General features: G+C 39.7%; 1 protein-coding gene and 1 long non-coding RNA gene across 2 annotated transcripts in view; one reads left to right on the forward strand and one right to left on the reverse strand.

Annotated features, from left to right (window-relative positions):
- Window positions 1-13,120, forward strand: part of CKMT2 (creatine kinase, mitochondrial 2) — a 31,102-nt gene extending 17,982 nt beyond the window's left edge. Inside the window, exons 3-10 of the mRNA XM_047860164.1 lie at window positions 1,160-1,358; window positions 2,712-2,807; window positions 3,182-3,403; window positions 5,513-5,598; window positions 6,470-6,593; window positions 7,275-7,409; window positions 8,544-8,669; window positions 12,896-13,120. Of these exons, the coding sequence (XP_047716120.1) occupies window positions 1,160-1,358; window positions 2,712-2,807; window positions 3,182-3,403; window positions 5,513-5,598; window positions 6,470-6,593; window positions 7,275-7,409; window positions 8,544-8,669; window positions 12,896-13,015 (1,108 nt within the window). The 3' untranslated portion in view covers window positions 13,016-13,120. The remainder of the gene's footprint in view (window positions 1-1,159; window positions 1,359-2,711; window positions 2,808-3,181; window positions 3,404-5,512; window positions 5,599-6,469; window positions 6,594-7,274; window positions 7,410-8,543; window positions 8,670-12,895) is intronic.
- Window positions 7,396-23,010, reverse strand: part of LOC125166324 (uncharacterized) — a 36,995-nt gene continuing 21,380 nt past the window's right edge. The window contains exon 3 of the long non-coding RNA XR_007152431.1: window positions 7,396-7,523. This is a non-coding gene — a long non-coding RNA (uncharacterized LOC125166324). The remainder of the gene's footprint in view (window positions 7,524-23,010) is intronic.

Consider the following 23,010-nt stretch of genomic DNA (forward strand, 5'->3'; position numbering starts at 1 on the left):
ATATATAGAGTATCTACTTTATTCATCTTTGCATCCCTTTGTGATAAAGTGGAGGCTTAGAAAAATTAAACAGTGCCCAAGTTCACACAGCTAGTGTGGCCGAGTGCAAATCCGATGACCCTGATTCTAGATCTATCCATCATCCACTGCTGTCCCATCTTCTGGAAAATGAGGCTCTAGTACTTATATGAAGCATCAGCTTTAAAGGACACCGCACAGGGGAAGTGGGGGAGTGGCATGAAGACGGGCATGTTTTCTTGGCCCTCGGAACCTTGCCATGAATGAGACTGCACACACGGCATAGAGCTGGCGTGCAGTGGTGACTTGAAGAGGCTCCGCGTGGGCAGGTATGGAGGAGAGAGACAAGGAAGGCCCGATGTTTCGGTCAGAGACATTCACTGGCTCTTGTGGGAATCAGAATCTCTGAGGGAGTCATCATCACCCACCATGTACTTCAGGAATTCCTGAAGGCGATTCCTTGTGTTTGAGCCCGTGATAGTCCGGAATCCCCTATTCTTCAACCAGTACACATCCTAGCAAAAGATTTTATTTCACATCATTTCTTTCTGTGTACTGTTCCAACAGATACGTACCGAATGCCTATTTCAGTAGCCAGGCACTGTTCTCAGCAACGCAGGAGTGTCTGCTGTCCCGGAGCTTGTGTCGTAGGTAGAGGACAGATAAATTACTGAATGTTTATGTAGCTCCATCTGCAGGTTTCTAACCTCTCTACCACAGACCAAAGGGACCAAAATGTGGCTGTTGTGTTTTAACAAAACTTTTGAGTTAAAAAAACAAAGTTCGCATAGGATTTCCACTTATTTTGTCATTTTCACTTTTCACTCTGCTCTTTTTTTTTTTTTTTTTTTTTTTTTTTAGTATATGTGCTGCCGAAGCGAGCATTTCACTCTGCTCTTTACACCAACCTAAGGCAGAGTTTTGTGGGCTCCTGCAGCCGGCATCTTGGAATCCTTAAGCGGGGCCAGGTCCCTTTGTCTGGCTGTTCAGGGGACTGTGTTTTCCCTTTTTTATCTGTCTTACTTAAGTCTTGACTCCTGGTTAAAGAGAGCCTGGGGGAAGGATGGCCAGAAACAAAGCACCTTCCTAGACCGCTTCCCTCAGGCGCTCCTCACTGAAAGCCTCTCTCGTCTGCGTGCAGTGCAGACTACCCTGATCTGCGCAAGCACAACAACTGTATGGCCGAGTGCCTCACCCCAGCCATCTACGCCAAGCTCCGCAACAAGGTGACCCCCAATGGCTACACCCTGGACCAGTGTATCCAGACTGGAGTGGACAACCCAGGCCATCCCTTCATAAAGACTGTGGGCATGGTGGCTGGTGACGAGGAGTCCTATGAGGTAAAACTATTTGCTGCTGATTCGAAAGTGGGGGAGATGCTCTGGGTCCCAGAGTTCGCCTCTTCTCTGTGGGCCCCTGTTCTGCCTGCTCAGGAAAGGTCCCATAAAGGGCAGCCAGCGTCAGCAGAACAGCTGGAATGTTCTGGACAAGGAGGTCTGTAGCTTCCCAGGGACAAGGCTTCTTTTGCTGCCACTCTAGTATCCCACCCCTTGGAGGAATGAGTTGCATGACAGCATGCTCGGAGACTGTCAAGGGGATGAACTGGTACAGAAAAAAAAATCTTGTAATTGGTGATGTACATTTACCAGTAAAACATTGGGGAATCGTGTGTTTGTGGCTAGACTTTATTGAGGAAGGAGGATGGTCTCTGTCTTTAGTTTTGGAGTTACTGATTGCACAGCCACTGGAGTCTCGGCTATCGAGTTCACCAAGTCTCTCCGAGAAATCCCACCGTCCCCGTGTCCTCATCCTTGCGGCAGAAGCGTAGAACGGCCTGCTGCTAGTGCAGCTCAGCCACCACGCAGCCCTCTTCACAGAGCAGCCTCACTGTTGCAGCAAATTGCAGGGAGACTTCTTTGTGTCCTTCTGTTGCAGGGAGCTGAAGGCAGTCCCCTGGGAAAACAGCTATCAAGAGGAGGGAGGGCATCCTCCTAAATAAACCAGACGGTAGCTCACTCACATACAGCACTGCACTACTCTGGGCTCCCAGAGTTTCAGACTGGAGCTGGCTCCCTGGACCTAGCATGCTTCCCCACCCCTGGCCTGCCCACTTCCCATAGTTCCCAAATGCGGCAGGAACCCTATTAGGACTTCTCTTAATGTTATTTTCTTAAAGGATATATCTGAAGCTTTTATTAAAAAAAAAGAAAGAAAGAAAGAAAGAAAAAAAGATTTGGCACCAGATAGTTTGGGCTGGGGATGGACTTCACAGGGTGAGCGCTCCCAGATTTGCCCTGACTGTTGCTTGTAGTGCAGCTAGCTTTCCATGAATTTATTATGTTGCTTACGCTCTAGAAACTGATCATCCCTTTGGACCACAAAACTGCTTGTGTCAGCTTCTTTGATCTCACAGAGGCAAGAACTTGAGGAAAACCCTCAAATTTTAAACACAAGATTTTCTTGCTTAGTCTCATGGCAGTGAGTTTGGCAGAATCACTGGGAGGTGGTATAAGCCTATTTTTATTATTGATAACCATCAATCCACTCATGCCCATTTCCTGCATGGTAGCCCTGAGAATTACAGAGGAGGGCATCAACTTTGGCCCTGAAGGTAGAAAGGGGTAAATGAAAGGAATGACCTTGCAATAGATGAACGAATTAAAGAGGAAACAGGTGCATCTTCCCTCCTGCAGGTGTTTGCTGACCTTTTTGATCCTGTCATCAAACTAAGGCACAATGGCTATGACCCCAGGGTGATGAAGCACCCCACAGATCTGGATGCATCCAAGGTAGGTTGCAGCCCCCTGTATACTTTGCCGGGAAGCTGGCCTGCCAGAGCCTGAAGTGAGGAGCACCTGACAGGAGGGTGGTGTTGATCACTGAGAATTGTAAGCCTTTCCTAAAGGGTTTTTTTTTTTTTTTTTTTTTTTTAAATCCCAAAGCTAGTGTGGTAAAGGATTCCAGATGGCATTGCATAAAGTAGCTCTGCCCCTTGTGTATAAGGCTCCGCCCCCCTAATTCCAAAATGTGCTCAGCATGTCCTACACCGTGCCTGAGGGCCCCCTGTAGGGGACCCTGAAGGTCAGAGGGTTGGAACCCACAGTGGTTGTGGCAGGACGGTAGTCCGCAGCTGGTCGTGGTAACCCTGCGCTCTGCTTGGCAGATCACACAGGGGCAGTTTGATGAGCGCTACGTGCTGTCATCTCGGGTGCGTACAGGCCGCAGCATCCGCGGGCTGAGTCTGCCACCTGCCTGCACCCGGGCTGAGAGGAGGGAGGTAGAGAATGTGGCCATCACGGCCCTGGAGGGCCTCAAAGGGGACCTGGCAGGCCGCTACTACAAGCTGTCTGAGATGACGGAGCAGGACCAGCAACGGCTCATAGACGTGAGTGGCCCCTGAACCACCTGGCCCTGCCTGGGGTGGGGATGCGCCCTGAGCTCTAGTTGGTACAGTGAGGCCTCACAGGAAGCCTGCTGGGACTTCATCTTGTTTAGTATAAGGAAGGAAGAGGAGGCCTTAAAACTGGAGATCAAGGGGTGCCTGGGTGGCTCAGTGGGTCGAGCATCTGACTTCTGCTCAGGTCATGATCTCATGGTTCATGGGCTCAAGCCTTGAGTTGGGCTTTGTGGTGACAGCTCAAAGCCTGGAGGCCACTTCAGGTTCTGTGTCTCCCTCTCTCTCTGCCCCTCCCCTGTACCTGCTTTGTCTCTCTCCCCCCAAAATAAACAAACATTAAAAAAAATAAAAAGTAAACTGGAGACCAAGCCACAAAAGTAGTCTGTGGTTACAATCTGCAGAGAAAACTCCAATAAGGAATTGGTGGGTTGGGGATCCATGGGTGGGGGTTAATAGAGGATAGCCTTGCTTGTTGATAAATAGGAACAATTAAATGTGGAAATCCTGTGTGTACCTGGAGGACGGTCTCCATTGACACACCCAAATAAAGTCCTGGAAAGTAAGAAAATCTGGAAAGGAAATTAGCCGTGACTCCCATTGGAGCCAGCTCTGGGATTCCTGCCGCCTCCATGAATCCTCTAAAGCTTCACTCTAACACTGGGGAAGACAAAAACCCAAGTCCTTATTTTCCCTTATTTTTTTTTAGCACAGCTGAAAAAGGATGGCAATTTCAAAAGTAACTTTTTTTAAGTCTATTTATTGAGTGAGTGTGGCGGTGGGGACATGAGCCAGGGAGGTGCAGGGAGAGGGAGAGAGAGAATCCCAAGCGGAGAGTGCAGAGCCTGATGCAGGGTTCAATCCCATGAATCATGAGATGATGACCTGAGCCAAAATCAAGAGTCAGACATTCAACTAGACCGAGCCATCCAGGTGCCCTTCAAGAGTAACTTTTAATTAAACTCTAAGGAAAAGCAGAAACCAGTATCTGCCATTTCAGGACATGCAATGCCACAAAATAAGTCCCACCGCCAAACCAGATGAACTAGCATGCTTGTCTCTACAGACCACAGTCTCTTGGTCTCTGTAGCCATCAGGCCAACCCTCTGCTTGCTCTCTTAAGACAAGCCCAACTCTGCCTCAGGTAGCCACTGGAGGTTTCCAGCATCAGGTCACCAAGCCTGTTTTAATGTCTCCTACCCCTTTCACTCACAGATTATAAAGGGACTTCCCTCTCCATATTGTCTTTATTTCTTACTTCAATGTAATCATATTTGAATATTCATGTTCTTACTGTATACACACACTAAGAAAAATGCCAGTCTCTTGACACTGATTTTGATATGAAGAGTAGTGTACTGTTGTTAAAGGCACAAACTTGGAAGTCCTACAGGTCAAGTTTGAATCTAGGCTCTGTCACTTCCTAGCTGCCTAATAGTAGGTGGGTTGTTTTTTTACTCTGAATCAGTTTTCCTCACTCATAAAATGATTATACTTGCCTCATAGTGTTGTGAGGATTGAAGAAAATTAAAAGCATATTAATTAATATGCAAGCACAGACTTGGCACCTAGTGACCACTAAATCAATGATAGCTATTTTTATTTACAAATTATTTTACATATCTAATACTTTGTAGTAGAAGGAATGATAATAAAAGAACCAGGAATGCCAGACACATAGAGAGAATGGTGGCTGTGGATAACAGACTTTTCAAGATAGTGTCCCTCACTCACGGCCTACTCTGTCAGGGCATAGCATTGGTGCTGGTGGGTAAACATAATCTATAGTGATTAAGTATTTCTATCTGGGCTAAGCTAATGGTTTTCGGCCTTAGCTGTACACTAGAACCATCTGACGAGCTTTTAAAAATCCCACTGTTCAGGCCGCACCCCTTAACAATTAAGACAGTCTCTGGGGGAGGGCAGGAACTGGGTATTAGTATTTTTTACAAAGCACCCAGATTATTCCAGTGGGCAGCCAAGCCTGAGAACCACTGCCTGACAGACCTCAACCAAGTTGAAATTTTGGCCGAGTAGCACTTGTCCTTGTGTCTGATCTCATCCATTTCTCCTTTCTGCTTTGTCCCTTTTGGCCTGCAGGACCACTTTCTATTTGATAAGCCAGTATCCCCTTTATTAACATGTGCTGGGATGGCCCGTGACTGGCCAGATGCCAGGGGAATCTGGTATGGACATAGCATTTTCACATTTGCAATGTGTGCAGAGGATTTCCTTCAGATCACCTGCTTGTCCTAACCTGCAGTTGACAGCATGCCTGGCTTGAGCTAAATGAAGAGAGTATTTGGAAATTGTGTCTGTGTATAATACCAAAGTATTGTAATGTTTCTAACATGTGTAAGAATGTATGCTCGTTCATATGAATGATGCATGAGAAAAAGACTATTTTGAAGAAAAATTAGCTTCCTATTATTTGACCTCACAGAGAATCTGTTTCATGACATTAAAACAAAAGAGCAGAAAATGAAATATATTGAGGATTTAAGCAAAACCCTACAAGGAAGAATGGATATCGAGTATACACATATTTTATCTTGGCCAGCAGTCCTCAGTCCACTTTGATTGCTGTACTTTGGTAGGTTGTTATGATACTACCCAAAGGAGCGAAGTGTTCATGAGCACTTGCTCAGTGTGTGGGGACAGTAAGAATCTATGCAGCAAACATATGTGAAATCTTCTATACCCCAAACATCTTGGGTTGTAGATAAAAAAAAAAAAAAATTAAGCAGCACAAGATTTTGGTTGAACTTATTAGGAGAATTAGTGTCAAAACCAAACGTTATTCATATTTGAATTATTGTCATCCATTATAATCTTGTTGGGCAAAAATATATCTTTAAGGGTTAGAGTTGGTCTTATTCTTCATTATGTCAAGGTAACATCATTTTGTACAACTTGTTCAGGCACAGTGGAAGAATTAGGGCCTTCTAGGAAATGAGGAAGGTGAAATGAAGCAATCAAGCTACAGAAGTAAAGGGAATTTTCATGTGTTGAAACAAATGTAGTTAATGTGCAACACCATATTTCTCTCTTCATTAGGCATAATTATGACAAGACATTTCTCATCTGGATTAATGAAGAAGACCATACCAGGGTAATCTCTATGGAAAAAGGAGGCAATATGAAAAGAGTATTTGAGCGATTCTGTCGTGGACTAAAAGAAGTAAGATGTTATCAGAGATTTCTGAATATTCATTAAAATAAAATCACATTTTCATTCTTGAAAGAAGACACTATAATGAATTCCAAAATGGGGCTAATATTTTCTAGGAATCATGGCACTCTTTGGGGGTAGGACTACCGCGTAGTGCTTCAAAAAATAGGTGACTGTTTTTTTGTTACTAGTAAGTTCCTATGCTTCCCTCCCCAGTCCAGCATGTTTTAGGGAAAAGTCTGTGGATCTTTAATTATTTTCCAATTTCTTTAACAGTGTTCTTGTCTCTTCTAAGCATAGAGACAGTATAGGATGTAACTATGCTCATAAGTAAACTGACCACAACCTTACCTGCTGAGAAATCCTATATTCTCCTATTCTCACATGAAAAATAATAACAGCAACTGACATTTATTGAATATTTAGTTTGTGCTAGATACTGTATTCAATGCTTTACGTGGGCATCTAATTTAATTGGGTTGGACCATTTTAATATTTTAAATAGTATATAAATACTATTAATATTTTAATACTATTTTAGTAATAGTAATATCATTTTCTATTAAGGAAGTAATACAGATTTACCTAAATTTCATTCACGGCAAACATACAGTACACAAGTCTCTTCCTGGTGTTTGGGATGTAGTGAGTAGATGGATATTTAAGAGTTCCATTTGTTCCTTGTTGTAGGTAGAACGCCTAATCCAAGAGCGAGGCTGGGAATTCATGTGGAATGAGCGACTAGGCTACATCCTGACCTGCCCTTCGAACCTTGGCACAGGATTACGGGCTGGTGTCCATGTTAGGATCCCCAAGCTCAGCAAGGTAATGTCACGTAGCCAATAGCCCTGTCGTGTTCCATCAGGATAAGCTCAGGCATGCCTTCTTTGTGGAGGAAGAAATGGTCACTGATCATTCCTTAACCGTTACTTTCTGCACCTACAATAGAAAATAACAACAAAGGGTTAAGTTTACTTCAAAAGACACTTGTATCAGGACCAAAAGTTAAATGCTGTAAGAAAGAGATGTGGCTTCAAGAACACAGAGTTTAAATTCTCCTTCATGTTACAAGTCAGGATGGGCAGGCAGGGTGCTCTGCCCAGCCCCTTGGAGTTCCTTCCATCTCTGTCTCTCCTGGTATAGGGGTTTTCACACTTGAACCTGCAGACTCAAGGCTGGAGACTTGTAAAAACAGATAGCTTGGCTCACCTGAAATATTTGCATTTTTAACAAGTTTCCAGGTGATGCTATGCTGCTGGTCAGGGAACGGTACCTTGAGGACCACCGTCTTAGTGTCCCCTTTGCATGGTCACAGTCAGGCTCATGTTCCAGCTTGTGCAAAGGGGAGAGAGGATGTGTGTCCATGTAAAGATTTAAAGTCTAGGCCTAGAAGTGTGCACATCACTTGTGTTCATTCCACTAGTAAGAACTTAGCTAGTGGTTATTTCCTGAGCTCCATGTGTGTATTAGTAAGAAAAAGGATTCTGGTAGGCAAATAATACTAGCAAATCACATACTTTAAAACAATTTAAGAAAATGAGCTTCCTACCAAAAACAGAATGAAAATTATTCCAGTGTTAAGAAAATTATTTGATGTGATTTAACTTCATGATTTTAATTATACAGGGAAAACTATTATACAGATGAATAATCAACTCACCAAAGCTGGCATCCAAATGTCAGAAGTGATACAGAAGTTAGTAACAGCTCTGCTACCTTCTGTGTGACTTTGATTAAGTTAATTCCTTTGAGCCTTGGTTTCCTCATCTGTGAAATGAGAATTAAAGCAATACCTACTTCATGGTATAAAGGTTTTAGCATAGTGGCCTGGCACATAGTAAGTATGAACTTAATAAATACTGTTACTGTCTCTTACAGTACATCTTTTCTAAATGAATGTGCCAATGCTGGTGAATCTGTTGTGCTTCTTATGACACTCAGTATTGTCCCCTGTCCCAGGATCCACGCTTTTCCAAGATCCTGGAAAACCTAAGGCTCCAGAAACGTGGCACAGGTGGTGTGGACACGGCAGCAGTGGCAGATGTTTATGATATTTCCAACATAGATCGAATTGGTCGATCAGAGGTAACTAACATCTCTCTCACTTTCCAAACACGAGCTAAGAGTATTAGCCCAAGAGAAAAAGGGAATAGAGAAGTAGCCTAAAGAGCCTCGCCTTATTCACTAAAGAGCCTTGTCCTGAGTCCTGTTAGTGTTTCATTCCATAGTACCATTCCTACATGGGAAGTAACTGCATAAAGGTAAGCACAGCATAAGCTGAGAACGTATAGGCGAGTAAAGGAGTTCACGGTGGGACTGTTGTCAGTCCCTCACCCGAGAGGTATTCCAGCAATCTTTCAGCATTAGGAGCTCAGTTATGCAAAAGGATGGTGGTATTTTATCACTGTGATATCACGGAACATGTATGCTCTCTGAGGGTGGTAAAATAGTGGAATTTTCTTTTGATTCTGAACTTACTTTGGTGAAGGCCACATGCTGCATTTTTAGATCCTTGATAGTTTCTAAAATTTTATTTTGGGGGGCTAACGATGGCAAATAATGTATACACTAGGTACATACAAGATTGTGCTCATAAAGTAAGATTCTGTGTATACATAGGATGAACAGCATTCATAAACTGTAGGTAGGCCGGGAGTGATACAGGAGATGAAGCATAAAGAACACACTTAGATAACATGCAGCTAAATCCTAAGCAAGTCCTGATCCCCATAAGTCATACCAATTTATCTGGATATAGTCCTATTGAATGTATTATGCCCATTTTTAATTTAAAAGTCTCTTCCTCTTATAACATACAAATCTTAATAACTTATTGGCTGGTTATTAAATCTTTGCATTATTGATGCTCTTTCTTCTTCCTTGCCAGCTTTCAAATATTTCATTGCCTATTGGTATCCCTACCAAAAAACTGAGAAAAGGGAAGGAGGAAACACTCAAAACAAATCACCTTATGTGCTCCCACCTCTGGTAAAGTACTTGAGGAAAAAGGAGCTATAAATAAATACAGCTTCTGAAATTTACTGAATAATGTATAGTGTAGTGAATAAAGAAGATCTGGAGCCTAGGCCTATCTGCTTCTAATATTAACTAGATTTTTATTACTGGAAAGTAAGGCAGTCACCACCTAGAAACATTTTTTTAGGTCTATAAGTTAATAGGTGACCATTATAAAAGCTAGAAAAATGCCAAAAACATTTTAAAATAACGCTATTTAACTTAACACTAAGAAAACCATTGTGAACATTATTCTGTATTGTCTTCCAGTTTTTAAATGATTGTTTTATGTAAAATTTATTTTTTGTATAGTTTTATTCATATGAACAAATTTATTCATGAGTTTACAGCTGTTATTTAGGAAAACTGTGATTCTCCTTAATGTATCAGGTAAATCACTTTGCTCCAGATGAGTCTGGACTTCATTTTTCTTTTGCTGCATCCATTGAACTTCACTCTATTTCCTGAGTACTGTGAAATCTGGTCATTTTGGGTTTTTTATTATTGTTGAAGTATAGTTAACACACAATGTTACATTAGTTTCAGGTGTACATCGTTATTTGACAACTCCTTGTGCTATGCTATCCTCACCACAAATGTAGATATCATCTGTCAGCATAAAGTGCTATTATAATACTATATTCTCTTTCATCCTGTCACTTACTCATTCTATAATTGGAAGCCTATACCTCCCACTTCCCTTCACCCATTTTGTCTCTTGCAACCACTAGTTCTATGTATTTATGTATTTGGGCCTATTTCTGGTGTGTGTGTGTGTGTGTGTGTGTGTGTGTGATTTTAGATTACACATATAAGTAAAATGATATATTTGTCTTCCTCTGATTTTTTCACTTATAATGCCCTCTAGGTCCATCCATATTGTCACAGATGGCAAGATCTCAGTCTTTTTTATGGCTGAGTAATATTCTATTGTATGTATGTGCGTATATAGATATACATATATCACATCTTTCTCTGTTCATCTATCAATGGACACTTAGGTTGCCTCCATATCTTGGCTATTGTAAATAATCCTGCAAAAAATGTAGGGGTGGATATAATTTTTCAAATCAGTGTTTTTTGTTTTCTTTGGGTAAATACCAGTAATGGAATTACTGGATCATATGGTGTTTCTCTTTTTTTTTAATGATTATTTTTGAGAGAGAAAGAACGCAAGTGGGGGAGAGGTGGAGAGAGAGAGAGACAGAGACAGGGTCTGAAGCAGGCCCTGCACTGTCAGTGCAAAGCCTGACAGTGGCTTGAACCCATGAACTGTGAGATCATCACCTGAGCTGAAGTCAGATGCTCAACCGAGGTGCCCCTGGTGTTTTTTTTCTCTTCTTTTCTTTTTTTTTTTTTAATGTTTATTTATTTTTGAGAGAGACAGAGACAGAGCATGAACGGGGGAGGAGCAGAGAGAGAGAGGGAGACACAGAATCCGAAGCAGGCTCCAGGCTCTGAGCTGTCAGCACAGAGCCTGACTCGGGGCTCGAACTCAAGGACCATGAGATCGTGACCTGAGCCGAAGTCAGATGCTTAACCCACTGAGCCACCCAGGCGCCCTGTCTTCTTTGCTTTTCCCTTCCTCCCTTCCTTCCTTCCTTTTGTGTGTGTGTGTGTGTTTACTTTTTTAATGTTATAAGGAACCTCCAAACTATTTTCTGCAGTGCCTGCACCAGTTTACATTGCCACCAACAGTGCATGAGGGTTTCTTTTCCTCTGAAATCCTCAACATTTGTCATTTCTTGTCTTCATGATGCTGGCTATTCTGACGGATATACCGTATGATTGTGTTGTTTTGGTTTCCATTTGCATTTCCCTGCTACTTGTGATGTGGAGCATCTTTTCATGTGTCTGGTTGCCACCTGTATGTCATGCTGGGGAAAATGTCTATTCAGGGACTCTGCCCATCTTTTAATCTGATTTGTTGTTTCATTATTTTAGCATAGTCTCAGAGGTTTGTTACTGCTTTTGTTTTTATCTGCCAGAGGAGACCTATCCATGGATCTATTGCTGAGGCCAGTGTCCAAGGATTTACTGCTTAGGTTTTCTCTTAGGAGTTTTATGGTTCCATCCGTCACATTTGGGTCTTTAATCCATCTTGAGTTTATCTTTGCATATGGTGTAATAAAGTGGTACAGTTTCATTCTTTTGCATCCAGCAAATTTCTCCAGCACCATTTATTGACTATCTTTCCCCGTTGTATACTCCTGTCTCCTTTGTCTTTGATTTGTGAATCAAAGTTCTAACTTTGTTTTAAAGCAGGAATTATAAAAAGGGGGGGGGGGGTGGGCACCGATTGATTAGTTGGTTAAGGATCCAACTTCAGGTCATGATCTTACAATTTGCGAGTTTGAGCCCCACATAGGACTTGCTGCTGTCAGCGCAGAGCCTGCTTCCAGTCCTCTGTCTCCCTCTCTCTCTGCCCTTCCCCTGCTCTCACACACACACTCTCTCTCAAAACAAAAATTTATAAAAACCAGGAATTTTTAAAAGTTTATCATAATATAACTTACAAACTTTCCTTTAAGAAGCAAACTTATCTTGGGGCGCCTGGGTGGCTCAGTCAGTTGAGTGTCTGACTTCGATTCAGGTCATGATCTCACAGCTCATGAGTTCAAGCCCCGTGTAGGGTTCTGTGCTGACAACTTGGAGCCTGGAGCCTGCTTCAGATTCTGTGTCTCCCTCTCTCTCTGCCCCTAATCCACTCGCATTCTGTCTCTGTCTCTCTCAAAAATAAACATTGAAAAAAATTTTTCAAAAAAAGCAAACTTACTTGATACAGTGAAAACATAATTTAATTGCCAAACATTTGATTTTAAACAATTTTTCAGAGAGCTATCCACTGTGTAAATAATATCTGAACTACAGATTACTGAGTGCTCAGCTTAGCGGCAGGTCTTAAGAGAGATCCAGGTCAAAGAACAAAACAAGGTGTCAGTTTAATTTTACTTTTAGATAAACTCATAGCAGAGACTGATGGGGAAAAAAGGGTTTGAGAGGCACATTAATGGTTTTCATATATTTAAAGAGTTCTCAAATGTAGTAACTCCATCTTTGAAATAATAATAAAAAAAAAAGACTGAGTAGCCCTGTAATATCTCTGCTCTTCATCTCTGGCAATGACCATCAGATATCCCTCCTCTACAACACTTAGTAACAATTTCTTCTTTCTGATTATTTCTCTCAAGTCCATCTAACATGGTATTTTATTTGTCCCAGTATTGTTCTTATTAATTAATGCCTTGCATGTGTCTTCTATGCAAATTAATCATTTGTCTTTTTCACTATCAAAGGTTGAGCTTGTTCAGATAGTCATCGATGGAGTCAACTATCTGGTGGATTGTGAAAAGAAGTTGGAGAGAGGCCAAGATATTAAGGTCCCACCGCCTCTGCCTCAGTTTGGCAGAAAGTGAACTTTCTCTTTTCCAAACTGTAAATAATCTGTCTGCTGGTATGACAGACATGAAGGTATTTTACTCTGAGAGTTTTTATAGACTTGCAAAAATGTAACACTGTATGTCCTATCTTTACAATAAAACTCTCCTTAATATGTTTAGTTTCCCCGATTTTTTAAAATCCTAAGAAAGGCAAATGCATGAAATTACAAGTAGCAGCAGGCAAAAGTGTTTTAAGGCACTGATAAAACATATTTCTTAGACCACTTACACACCAAGCTAAAAACCCTCCATTCATCTAGATGCTACAATATCAGCACTGTAACAAAACTTTATGGACAACATTGGTAGATTAATTCCTCATTTCCAAATCATGTTTCTGGCAACTAGAACAAGAAGAAATTCATTTTCTTGAGAGTGTGGAAATAATTATAACTACACAAATGAAGACAAACAGAGGTTACTGAGGGATGGCTACAGAAAAGGAGTCAGCCACGATCACTAAGTTGATGACAAATTCAAGATAAGCATATAAAAGCATTCTGGTGACAAATATGGGAAAGTTTCAGATACACCCTGATTGGGGTTGTAGGCACTGGAGAAACTGAAGGCAGAATACATGGAAATGGGGTATCCAACAGAACTGGTTTGAAAAGCATATATGGCTTCCTTTGGTTGGTCCTGAGGTGGAAGAAGGGTAAAAATATTAGGGAAGATTGAGGTCACCAAATCCAAATCGAGGATTATTCCCTAAGCCTGAATGGCCTCATTTCAAATCTTGTTATGCTTTTACATTCATGAAGTGATGTCAGAAACATAAAGTGGCATGACAGAAGAGTTGAGAACTCGGTAGCAAGAAATTGTACCACAACATTAAAAATTGTTAACTTCAATGACAGGAATGAGATCAAATTCTACATTCTGTAGGTGACACTGCAGATGCTAGAGTAAAAAAACAATGTGCTCATGCTAGTGCTTACAAGCACTACATTAATTTATGAATGGCAAATTGGTATGTGGTAAAAATTTAGACAAGGAAACTGGACCCAATATAATTGAGGATATTATGTTAAGTACCCTGAATGGGATGGGGTAGAGGGCTGTTCTGCCAACCAAGGCCTGTAGACAGATAAGAAATCAGAACTTCACGTAGTAATGAGCATTCTAGGGGCAGAAAGATAAAGGGTAGAGAACACAGGTATCCTGGCCAAGCATGTTGACTCTATAGCCAGACTGACTAGGCCTAAGTCCCAACTTTCCCACCATATGACATCAAATGATTTAGTTTCTGTGTTCCTCAGTTTCCTTTGTATAAAATGAGCACAATGATCATGAACACCTCATAGGGCTGCTGGGAGCAGAACAGTGATCATTGGGAAGTGCATTTAGAAGTGCTCATCACATTGCATGTACAATGTAAGGGGTTTGTAGAAGAAGGCATAATAACTTAACCAATATTGTAATTATTATGATAACTGATCTCTGAATATCCCTTAAACCGTCCTTTGGGCAAACCAACAGACATCAACATCCCTCTTCTGAAAGGACTTACATGAAAATAGGTAGATGAAGGCAAATACATATATCTAAAGAGAAACATAAGCATACAGGAGTTGAAGAGACCCAACAAAGGGGCATATGCCAACATTATTCCTTTTCTTTTCTTTTTTTTTTTTTTTTTTTTTTGGAATAAGAGCTGAAAAGCAAGCACTGGCATAAAAATATAGGGATACTGATATAAAAAGGAAGCAACCCTTGTGATCTAAATCTACACCACAACATTTACAGAAGAGTTAATACCTATTCTTCTCAAACTATTCCCAAAACCCAAAGAGGAAGGAAAAGTGAAATTCATTCCACAACATCAGCATTAGCCTGATACCAACACCAAAGACAGAAGATAGAAAAACCACAGGCCAACATCCATGATGAATACGGGCAAAACTCCCTGGACAAACATGAGCAAATTAAATTCAACAATACATGAAAAGGATCATTCACCATGATCAAGTGGGATTTCTGGGATGCACAGTGATTCAATATCCACAAATCAATGAGATATACCACATTAATAAGAGGAAGGATAAAAACCGTATAATCATCTCAATAGATGTGGAAGAAGCATCTGACAAAATATACTACCCATTCATGATACAAATTCTCACCAGAGTGGGTTCAGGAGAAACAGACATCAATATAATGAAGGCCTTATATGAACAACTCACAGCTAACTGCATACTACTTAATAGGTGAAAAATGGAAAGTTTTTCCTCTAAGATTAGGAACACGATGAGCATGTCCACTCTCACTACTTTTATTCACCATAGTACTGGACATCCTAGCCACAGCAGTCAGACAAGGAAAGAAATAAAAGGCATCTAAAGTGGTAATGAACAGGTAAAACTGTCACTACTTGCAGATGATATACTATACATACAAAACCCAAAAGTTCCCATCAAAAAAAAAAAAAAGGAAGAAAGTATAATATGTGAAATCAGTAAAGTTGCAGAATACAAAATTAATATACAGAAATCAGTTGCATTTCTACACACCAATAATGAAATAGCAGACAGAGAAATTAAGAATGATCCCTTTTACAATTGCACCCAAAAAGAACACACACTGGAATAAATTTAACCAAGGAGGTGAAAGATCTATACTCTGAGAACTGGAAGATACTAATCAAAGAAATTTGAAGATTACACAAATGGAAAGATATAACATGCTCATGAATTGGAAGAATGAATATCATTGGAATGTCTGGGCTGCTCAAACAACCTACAGATTCAATGCAATACCTATCAAAACACTACTAGTATTTTCCACCAAACTAGAATGAATAATCTCCAAATTTCCACGAAGCCAACAAAGACCTTGAACATCCAAGGCAGCTGTGAGAGAGAAAAACAAAGCTGGAGGTATCACAGTCGCAGATTTCAAGATGTACTGCAAGGCTATAGTCATCATAACACTATGATGCCAGCAGAAAAAGAGACACATAGGTCCATGGAACAAGACAGAATGCTCAGAAATGAATCCATGATCCTGTGATCAGGAAATGTACAGGCAAAGGAGACAAGAGTATATAATGGGGGAAGGACAGTCAATAAATAGTGCTGGGAAAATTGGACTGCTAGATGCAAAAGAATGAAACTGTACCACTTTATTATGCCATATGCATAATAGGTCTATGCATAATAGGGCATATGCAGTAGGTCTATGGATAGGTCTCCTCAGGCAAGTAAAACAAAAGCAGTAATAAGCCATTGGGACCACCACAAAATAACAAGCTTTTACACAGTAAAGGAAACCACCAATAGAACAAAAAGACAACCTACCAAATGGGAGAGTATATGTACAAGTGGTATTTCTAATAAGGGGTTCATTTCCAAAATAGCAAAATACTCACACAATTAAAGAAACAACAAATCATCACATGAAAAGATGGGCAGAGCACCTGAATAGATATTTTGCCCCAAGAAGACATACAAATGGCCAGATACATGAAAATATGCTCCACATCACTATCATCAAGGAAATGCAAACCAAAATCATAATGAGATAGCACCTTATACCTGTCATAACGACCAGAATCACAAAGACAAGAAATGACAAGTGTTGGTGAGGATGTGGAAGAAAAGGAGCCCTCGTGCACTGTTGGTAGCAATGTAAATGGGTATAGCCACTGTGGAAAACTATGGAGGTTCCTGAAAACATTAAAAATGTAAACACCATAAAATCTAAGAATTCCACTACTGGCTATTTACCCAAAGAAAACAAAAACACAAATTTGAAAAGATATATTCACCCCTATGTTTACTGCAGCAATATTTACAAGAGACATGATGTAGCAACAGTGTGTCCACTGAGAAGTTGAACAGATTAAGAAGAGCTCATCTATGCATACAACAGAATATTACTCAACCATAAAAAAGAATGAGATCTTGCCCTTTGCAACAGCATGGATGCACCTAGAGAGTATTTTGCTAAGTGAAGTAAGTTAGAGAACAAGCAAATACCACATGATTTCACTTATATGTGGAATGACAAACACAAAAGAATAAAAAACTAACAGATCCATAAATACAGAAAAGAAACTATTGTTTGCCAGAGGAGAGGTGAGAATGTGCGTGTGGAATCACTGAAATAAGTGATGTGGGTTAAGACTTACAAACTTCCCGTTATAAAATTAAAAAAAAAAAAACAATAACATGAGAAGTACAGTAATGGAAACATAGTCACAGGGGAAAAAAAACAAATTTCTGAAATCTGTATTACATCATCCTCAACAGCATAATTAACAGGAAGAATTAACAGCACAGAATGTATGGCGAGTATCTCTTCCTTTTTGTTGTATTTTTACTGAATTCATTTGTCACCTTTGCCACTAATTCTACTCATCAATATCAAAACCACATTTGCATTGAATATTAGTTTGCCCACAGACTTTAATTATCTTACCTACATTTGAAATTCTTGATTTATAAGGCTATTTGACCTTTATTGTATTTCCAGGAATTATTCATCTGTAACTTTCCTTTTTAAGAACAAGATATTCATATCTAAAGACATGCATTTAATAACCATGTCTACAATGAATTCCTAATGCTCAATCTGGCATCTCAATTTTTGTTGAAATCTCCATATTCATTAAATATCCTTCCCTGACTGCTCCTCAGACAATTTTCAGATCATGTAACAGCATCTTAATTAGATAGGAGAACATTCTTTCTCCTCAAGCATTGCCAAATATTTGATAGATATAATCCTGTTTGCAAAAGTTGTGCTAAGTTATACTTCTGGCACACAAAACAAGCACATTGGCAAAATTATAGTACAAATAAAAGATGTTTTATATGAGTCTCCTGAAAGAGATAAAGAGACTTGTAACTATTAAAATTCTAGTTGAATGTCATATTTCAGCCAAAGTAGTCATAGCATGCCAGTAGTTCCCATTTCCTAAGGTCTAGTTCAATCAACATTCATGAAGCAATGATGTGCACAGAATATTGTTCTGAATCACAGGACCTTTTTAATTTGAAACGATCTTTGTATCTGAAGCAGAATGCAGAAAGAATAAGCTTTGGCAGCTGAGAAATCATTCTGGCCCTCTTCCGTGGGGAAGAGAAATGTTGTCCTTCTCCTTGACTTCTGTGCTGCCACATCATCATCCTAAGTATGTTGGCTCAAAGGGAATTGGTTATTCTCTCTCAGGCCAAAAGTCACCCAAGAACATGTTTTGGAGGCAGCCACAAGACGTTGTTTTGAGGTCAAAAGATTTGCTTTAAATTCAGGCTCTGCCACTAATTGACTATATGACTGAGGGCAAATTTTTCCCATACTTTTATTTTTTTCTTTTTCAGGTTTTTATTTAAATTCCATTTTGGGGCGCCTGGGTGGCGCAGTCGGTTAAGCGTCCGACTTCAGCCAGGTCACGATCTTGCGGTCCGTGAGTTCGAGCCCCGCGTCGGGCTCTGGGCTGATGGCTCAGAGCCTGGAGCCTGTTTCCGATTCTGTGTCTCCCTCTCTCTCTGCCCTTCCCCCGTTCATGCTCTGTCTCTCTCTGTCCCAAAAATAAATAAATGTTGAAAAAAAAAATTAAATTCCATTTAGTTAATATACACTGCAATATTAGTTTCAGGTGTAGAATTTAGTGATCCATCACTTACTTACAACATCCAGTACTCATCACAAGTGCTCTCCTTAAATACCTACCACCCATTTAACCCACCCCCTGCCCACCTCTCCTCCAGCAATCCTCAGTTTATTCTCTATAGTTAAGAGTCTGTTTTATGGTTTGCCTCTCTTTTTCCCCCTGCATGTTCATCTGTTTTATATCTTAAATTCCACATATGACTGAAATCTTACGGTATTTGTTTTTGAATGACCTATTTTGCTTAGTATGATATTCTCTAGCTCCATCCACATCATTGCAAACGTCAATATTTCATTCTTTTGATGGCTGAGTAATATTTCATACAATATTACATATGTATGTATACATATATATACAGTATACATATAACAACTTTAAGTTTGAGAAAGATGGAGAAAGCAAGTGGGGGAGGGGCTAGAGAGAGGAGCAAAGAGAATCACAAGCAGGCTTTGCACTGCCAGCATGGAGCCTGATGTTGAGCTTGAGCTCATGAACCATAAGATCATGACCTGAGCCAAAACCAAGAGTAAGATGCTTAACCAACTGAGCTACCCAGGTGCCCCAATATACTTCAACTTCTTTATCCATTCATCAGCTGATGGACCTTGGGCTTTGTCCATAGTTTGACTATTATTGATAATGTTGCTATCAATATTGGGGTGCATATATCACTTCAAATCAGTATTTTTGTATCCTTTGGGTAAATACCTAGTAGGGCAATTGCTAGATCATAGGATAGTTCTTTTAACTTTGTGAGGAACCTCCATACTGTTTTCCAGAGTGACTTTACTAGCTTGCATTCCCACCAACAGGGTTTCCCTTCTCTGCATCCTCATCAACATGTTATTTCCTGAGCTGTTAATTTTAGCCATTCTGACAGGTATGAGGGGATATCACATTGTACCTTTGACTGACATTTCCTGATGGTGAGTGATGTTGAGCATCTTTTCATTTATCCATTAGCCATCTGTATGTCTTATTTGGAGGAATGTCTATTCATGTCTTCTGTCCTTCTTTTTAACTGGATTGTTTTTGGGGTGTTGAATTTTATAAGTTTTTGTACATTTTGGATACTATCTCTTTATCAGATATGTAATTTGAAAGTATCTTCTCCCATTCCAAAGATTGCCTTTTAAGTTTTTTATCTTAAGTGCCAATAGTTCATTTTTGCTTTTGTTCCCTTGCCTCCAGAGATGTATCTAGTAGGAAGTTGCTACAGCCAACATCAAAGACTTTATTGCCTGTATTCTCCTCTAGGATTTTTATGGTTTCACATCTCACATTTAGGTCTTTCATCCCTTTTGAAACTCAGAGTTTTCCCCTTATGATCAGGAACAAGACCAGATGTCCACTCTCACCACTTTTATTCAAAAAGTACTGGAATCCTAGCCACAGCAATCAGTCAAGGAAAAGAAATAAAACATCCAATTAGAAGGGAAGAAGTCAAACTGTCACTATTCACAGATGACACGATACTATACATAGAAAACTCTAATTACTCCATGAAAAAACTACTACGAATTCAATAAGGTTGCAGGATACAAAATCAAAATACAGAAATCCACTGCATTTCTATACCCTAATAATGACGCAGCAGAAAGAGAAATTAAGAAAACAATCCCATTTACAATTGTCCCTCCCCCAATAATAAAATACCTAGGAATCAACTTAACCAAGGAGGTCAAAGACCTATACTCTGAAAACTCTTAAGTCACCGATGAAAGAAATTGAAGATGACACAAACAAATAGAAAGATAGTCTATGCTCATGGATCGGAAGAATATTGCTAAAGTATCTATACTATCCAAAGCAATCTACAGATTTCATTCAATCCTTATCAAAATACCAACAGCATTTTTCACAGAGCTGGTATAATCCTAAAATTTGTATAGAACCACAAAAAACCCCAAATGGCCAGAGCAATCTTGAAAAAGAATAATAAAACTGGAGGCATTACAAACTCAGATTTCAAGATAAACTATAAAGCTGCAGTAATCAAAATAGCATGGTACTGGCACAAAAACAGACACACAGATCAATAGCATAGAACACAGAGCCCAGAAATAAACCCACAATTATAAGGTCGATTATTCTTTGACTAAGGAGGCAAGAGTACGCACTGGGAAAAAGTCTCTTCAACAAATGGTGTTGGGAAAAACTGGACAGCTACATGCAAAAGAATGAAACTGGACCACTTACACTATACACAAAAATAAGCCCCAAATGAATTTAGGATATAAATGTGAGACCGGAAGCCATAAAAATCCTAGAAGAGAGCACAGGCAGTTTCTCTGACATTGGCTCTAGCAACATTTTTTAGGCATCACTTCTGAGGCAAAGGAAACAAAAGCAAAAATAAACTACTGGGACCACATCAAATAAGAAGTTTCTGCACAGAAAAGTAAAGAATCAGAAAAACTAAAAGATGTACAACCAAATGCGAGAAGATATTTGCCAATAATGTATCTGCTAAAGGTTTAGCACTCAAAATCTATAAAGAATTTAATACAATTCAACACAAAAATACAAATAATCCAATTGAAAAATAGGCATTTGAACAGACATTTCTCCAAAGTAGATATACAGATGGTCAACAGACACATGAAAAGATGCTCATCATTCCTCATCATCAGGGAATATAAATCAAAACCACAATGAGGTAGCACCTCTCACCTCTGAGAATGGCTAACATAAAAAACACAAAAAACAACTGTAGTAAGGGTGTGGAGAAAAAGAAATCCTGTTGCACTGTTGGTGGGAATGCAAACTGGTGTATCCACTGTGGAATACAGAATGGAGGCTCCTCAAAAAATTAAAAATAGAATTACCATATGATCCAGTAAATTCACTACTGAGTATTTATCTGAAGAACACAAAAACACTAATTTGAAAAGACATATGCACCTCTCTGTTTACTGCAGCATTATTTACAATAGCCAAATTATGGAAGCAGCCCAAGTGTCCACTGCTAGAAGAATGGATAAAGAAGACGTGATATATAAATACTACATTACTCAGACATAAAAAAGAATGAAAGCTTGCCATTTGCAACAAAATAGATGGATCTAGAGAGCATAATGCTAAGTGAAATCAGAGAAAGATAAATCCTACATGATTTCACTCTTATGTACATAATTTAAGAAACAAAACAAAGAAAAAAAAACAAAACACAGACTTAACTACAGAGAACTGACGGTTATGAGAGGGGAGGTGAGTGAGGGGGATGAGTGAAATACATCAAGGGGATTAAGAGTACACTTATCTTGATGAGCACTGAATAATGTATAGAATTGTTCTATACTGAGTAATGTATAGAACTGTATACTGTATTGTATACCTGAAATGAATGTAACACTGTATACTAACTCTTTTGGAATTAAAAATTTAAAAACATAGTAAGTCAGGAGACTGATACCCTGAAGACACTGGAAAATGCAAAAATGCTGATTTTTAAAAAATGTTTATTTTTAAGAGAGAGAGAGCGAGCAAGCAGGGAAGAGACTGAAAAAAGGAAACAGAATCTGAAGCAGGCTTCAGGCTCTGAGCTGTCAGCACAGAGCCCAACACGGAGCTCAAACGCAGAAAACATGAGATCATGACCTGAGCCAAAGTTGGTCACTTAACTGATTGAGCCACCCAGGCACCCCCTAAAAATGCTGATTTTGATAATAGTCTGAATCCTACTCAGTGATAATAACAACAAAAAACTACGGATGCATGCAAAAAAACTGATAAATCTCCAAAACAAACAAAAAAAAAACCATTCAGCTAAGCCCAGGCAACCCAAATAATCATAAAAGATAATAAAATGGTCCTTGTTTTAAGTCATAAAAAGATACAGGGAGGACATTTTATAATTATACACATGTAAATCCACTAAGAAAACTTAAAAATTCTAAATATGTATCCATTTAGTAAGTTTCAAAATACATGAAGCCCAAACTGACAAAACTTAAAGAGGAAATAAACAAATACCCAACATTCCTTTCTCAGTATTCGATAGGACAATCTGACCAAGTATCAGGAAGAATTCAAAGGACTTAAACCTCAACTGTGTATGGATCTGCAGGGAAAGCAGATGCCATGGCAGGATTCAACATGAAAGTGCTATTCGTAGGAAGGAGCAGGAGAAGCAGATGTGTTTGAATCATGACACTAGACAGAAAAAAGGAAGTCCCACACTACAACACAGGTCCAGGAAAGTTTCATGCAGGCCAATGGGGGTCTTCACACCTGTTAGAAGAGTCATGCAACTCCTAAGGCAAGAATGGGCCTTGCTCATTTATGGGCTGCAAGCAGACCATGAGAACACTGGCCTCAGTACGAACATTATGGTTGATCCAGAGGGGCTGTACCT

Source organism: Prionailurus viverrinus, chromosome A1 (genome assembly GCF_022837055.1).
Source record: "Prionailurus viverrinus isolate Anna chromosome A1, UM_Priviv_1.0, whole genome shotgun sequence".
NCBI classification, from domain to species: Eukaryota; Metazoa; Chordata; class Mammalia; order Carnivora; family Felidae; genus Prionailurus; species Prionailurus viverrinus.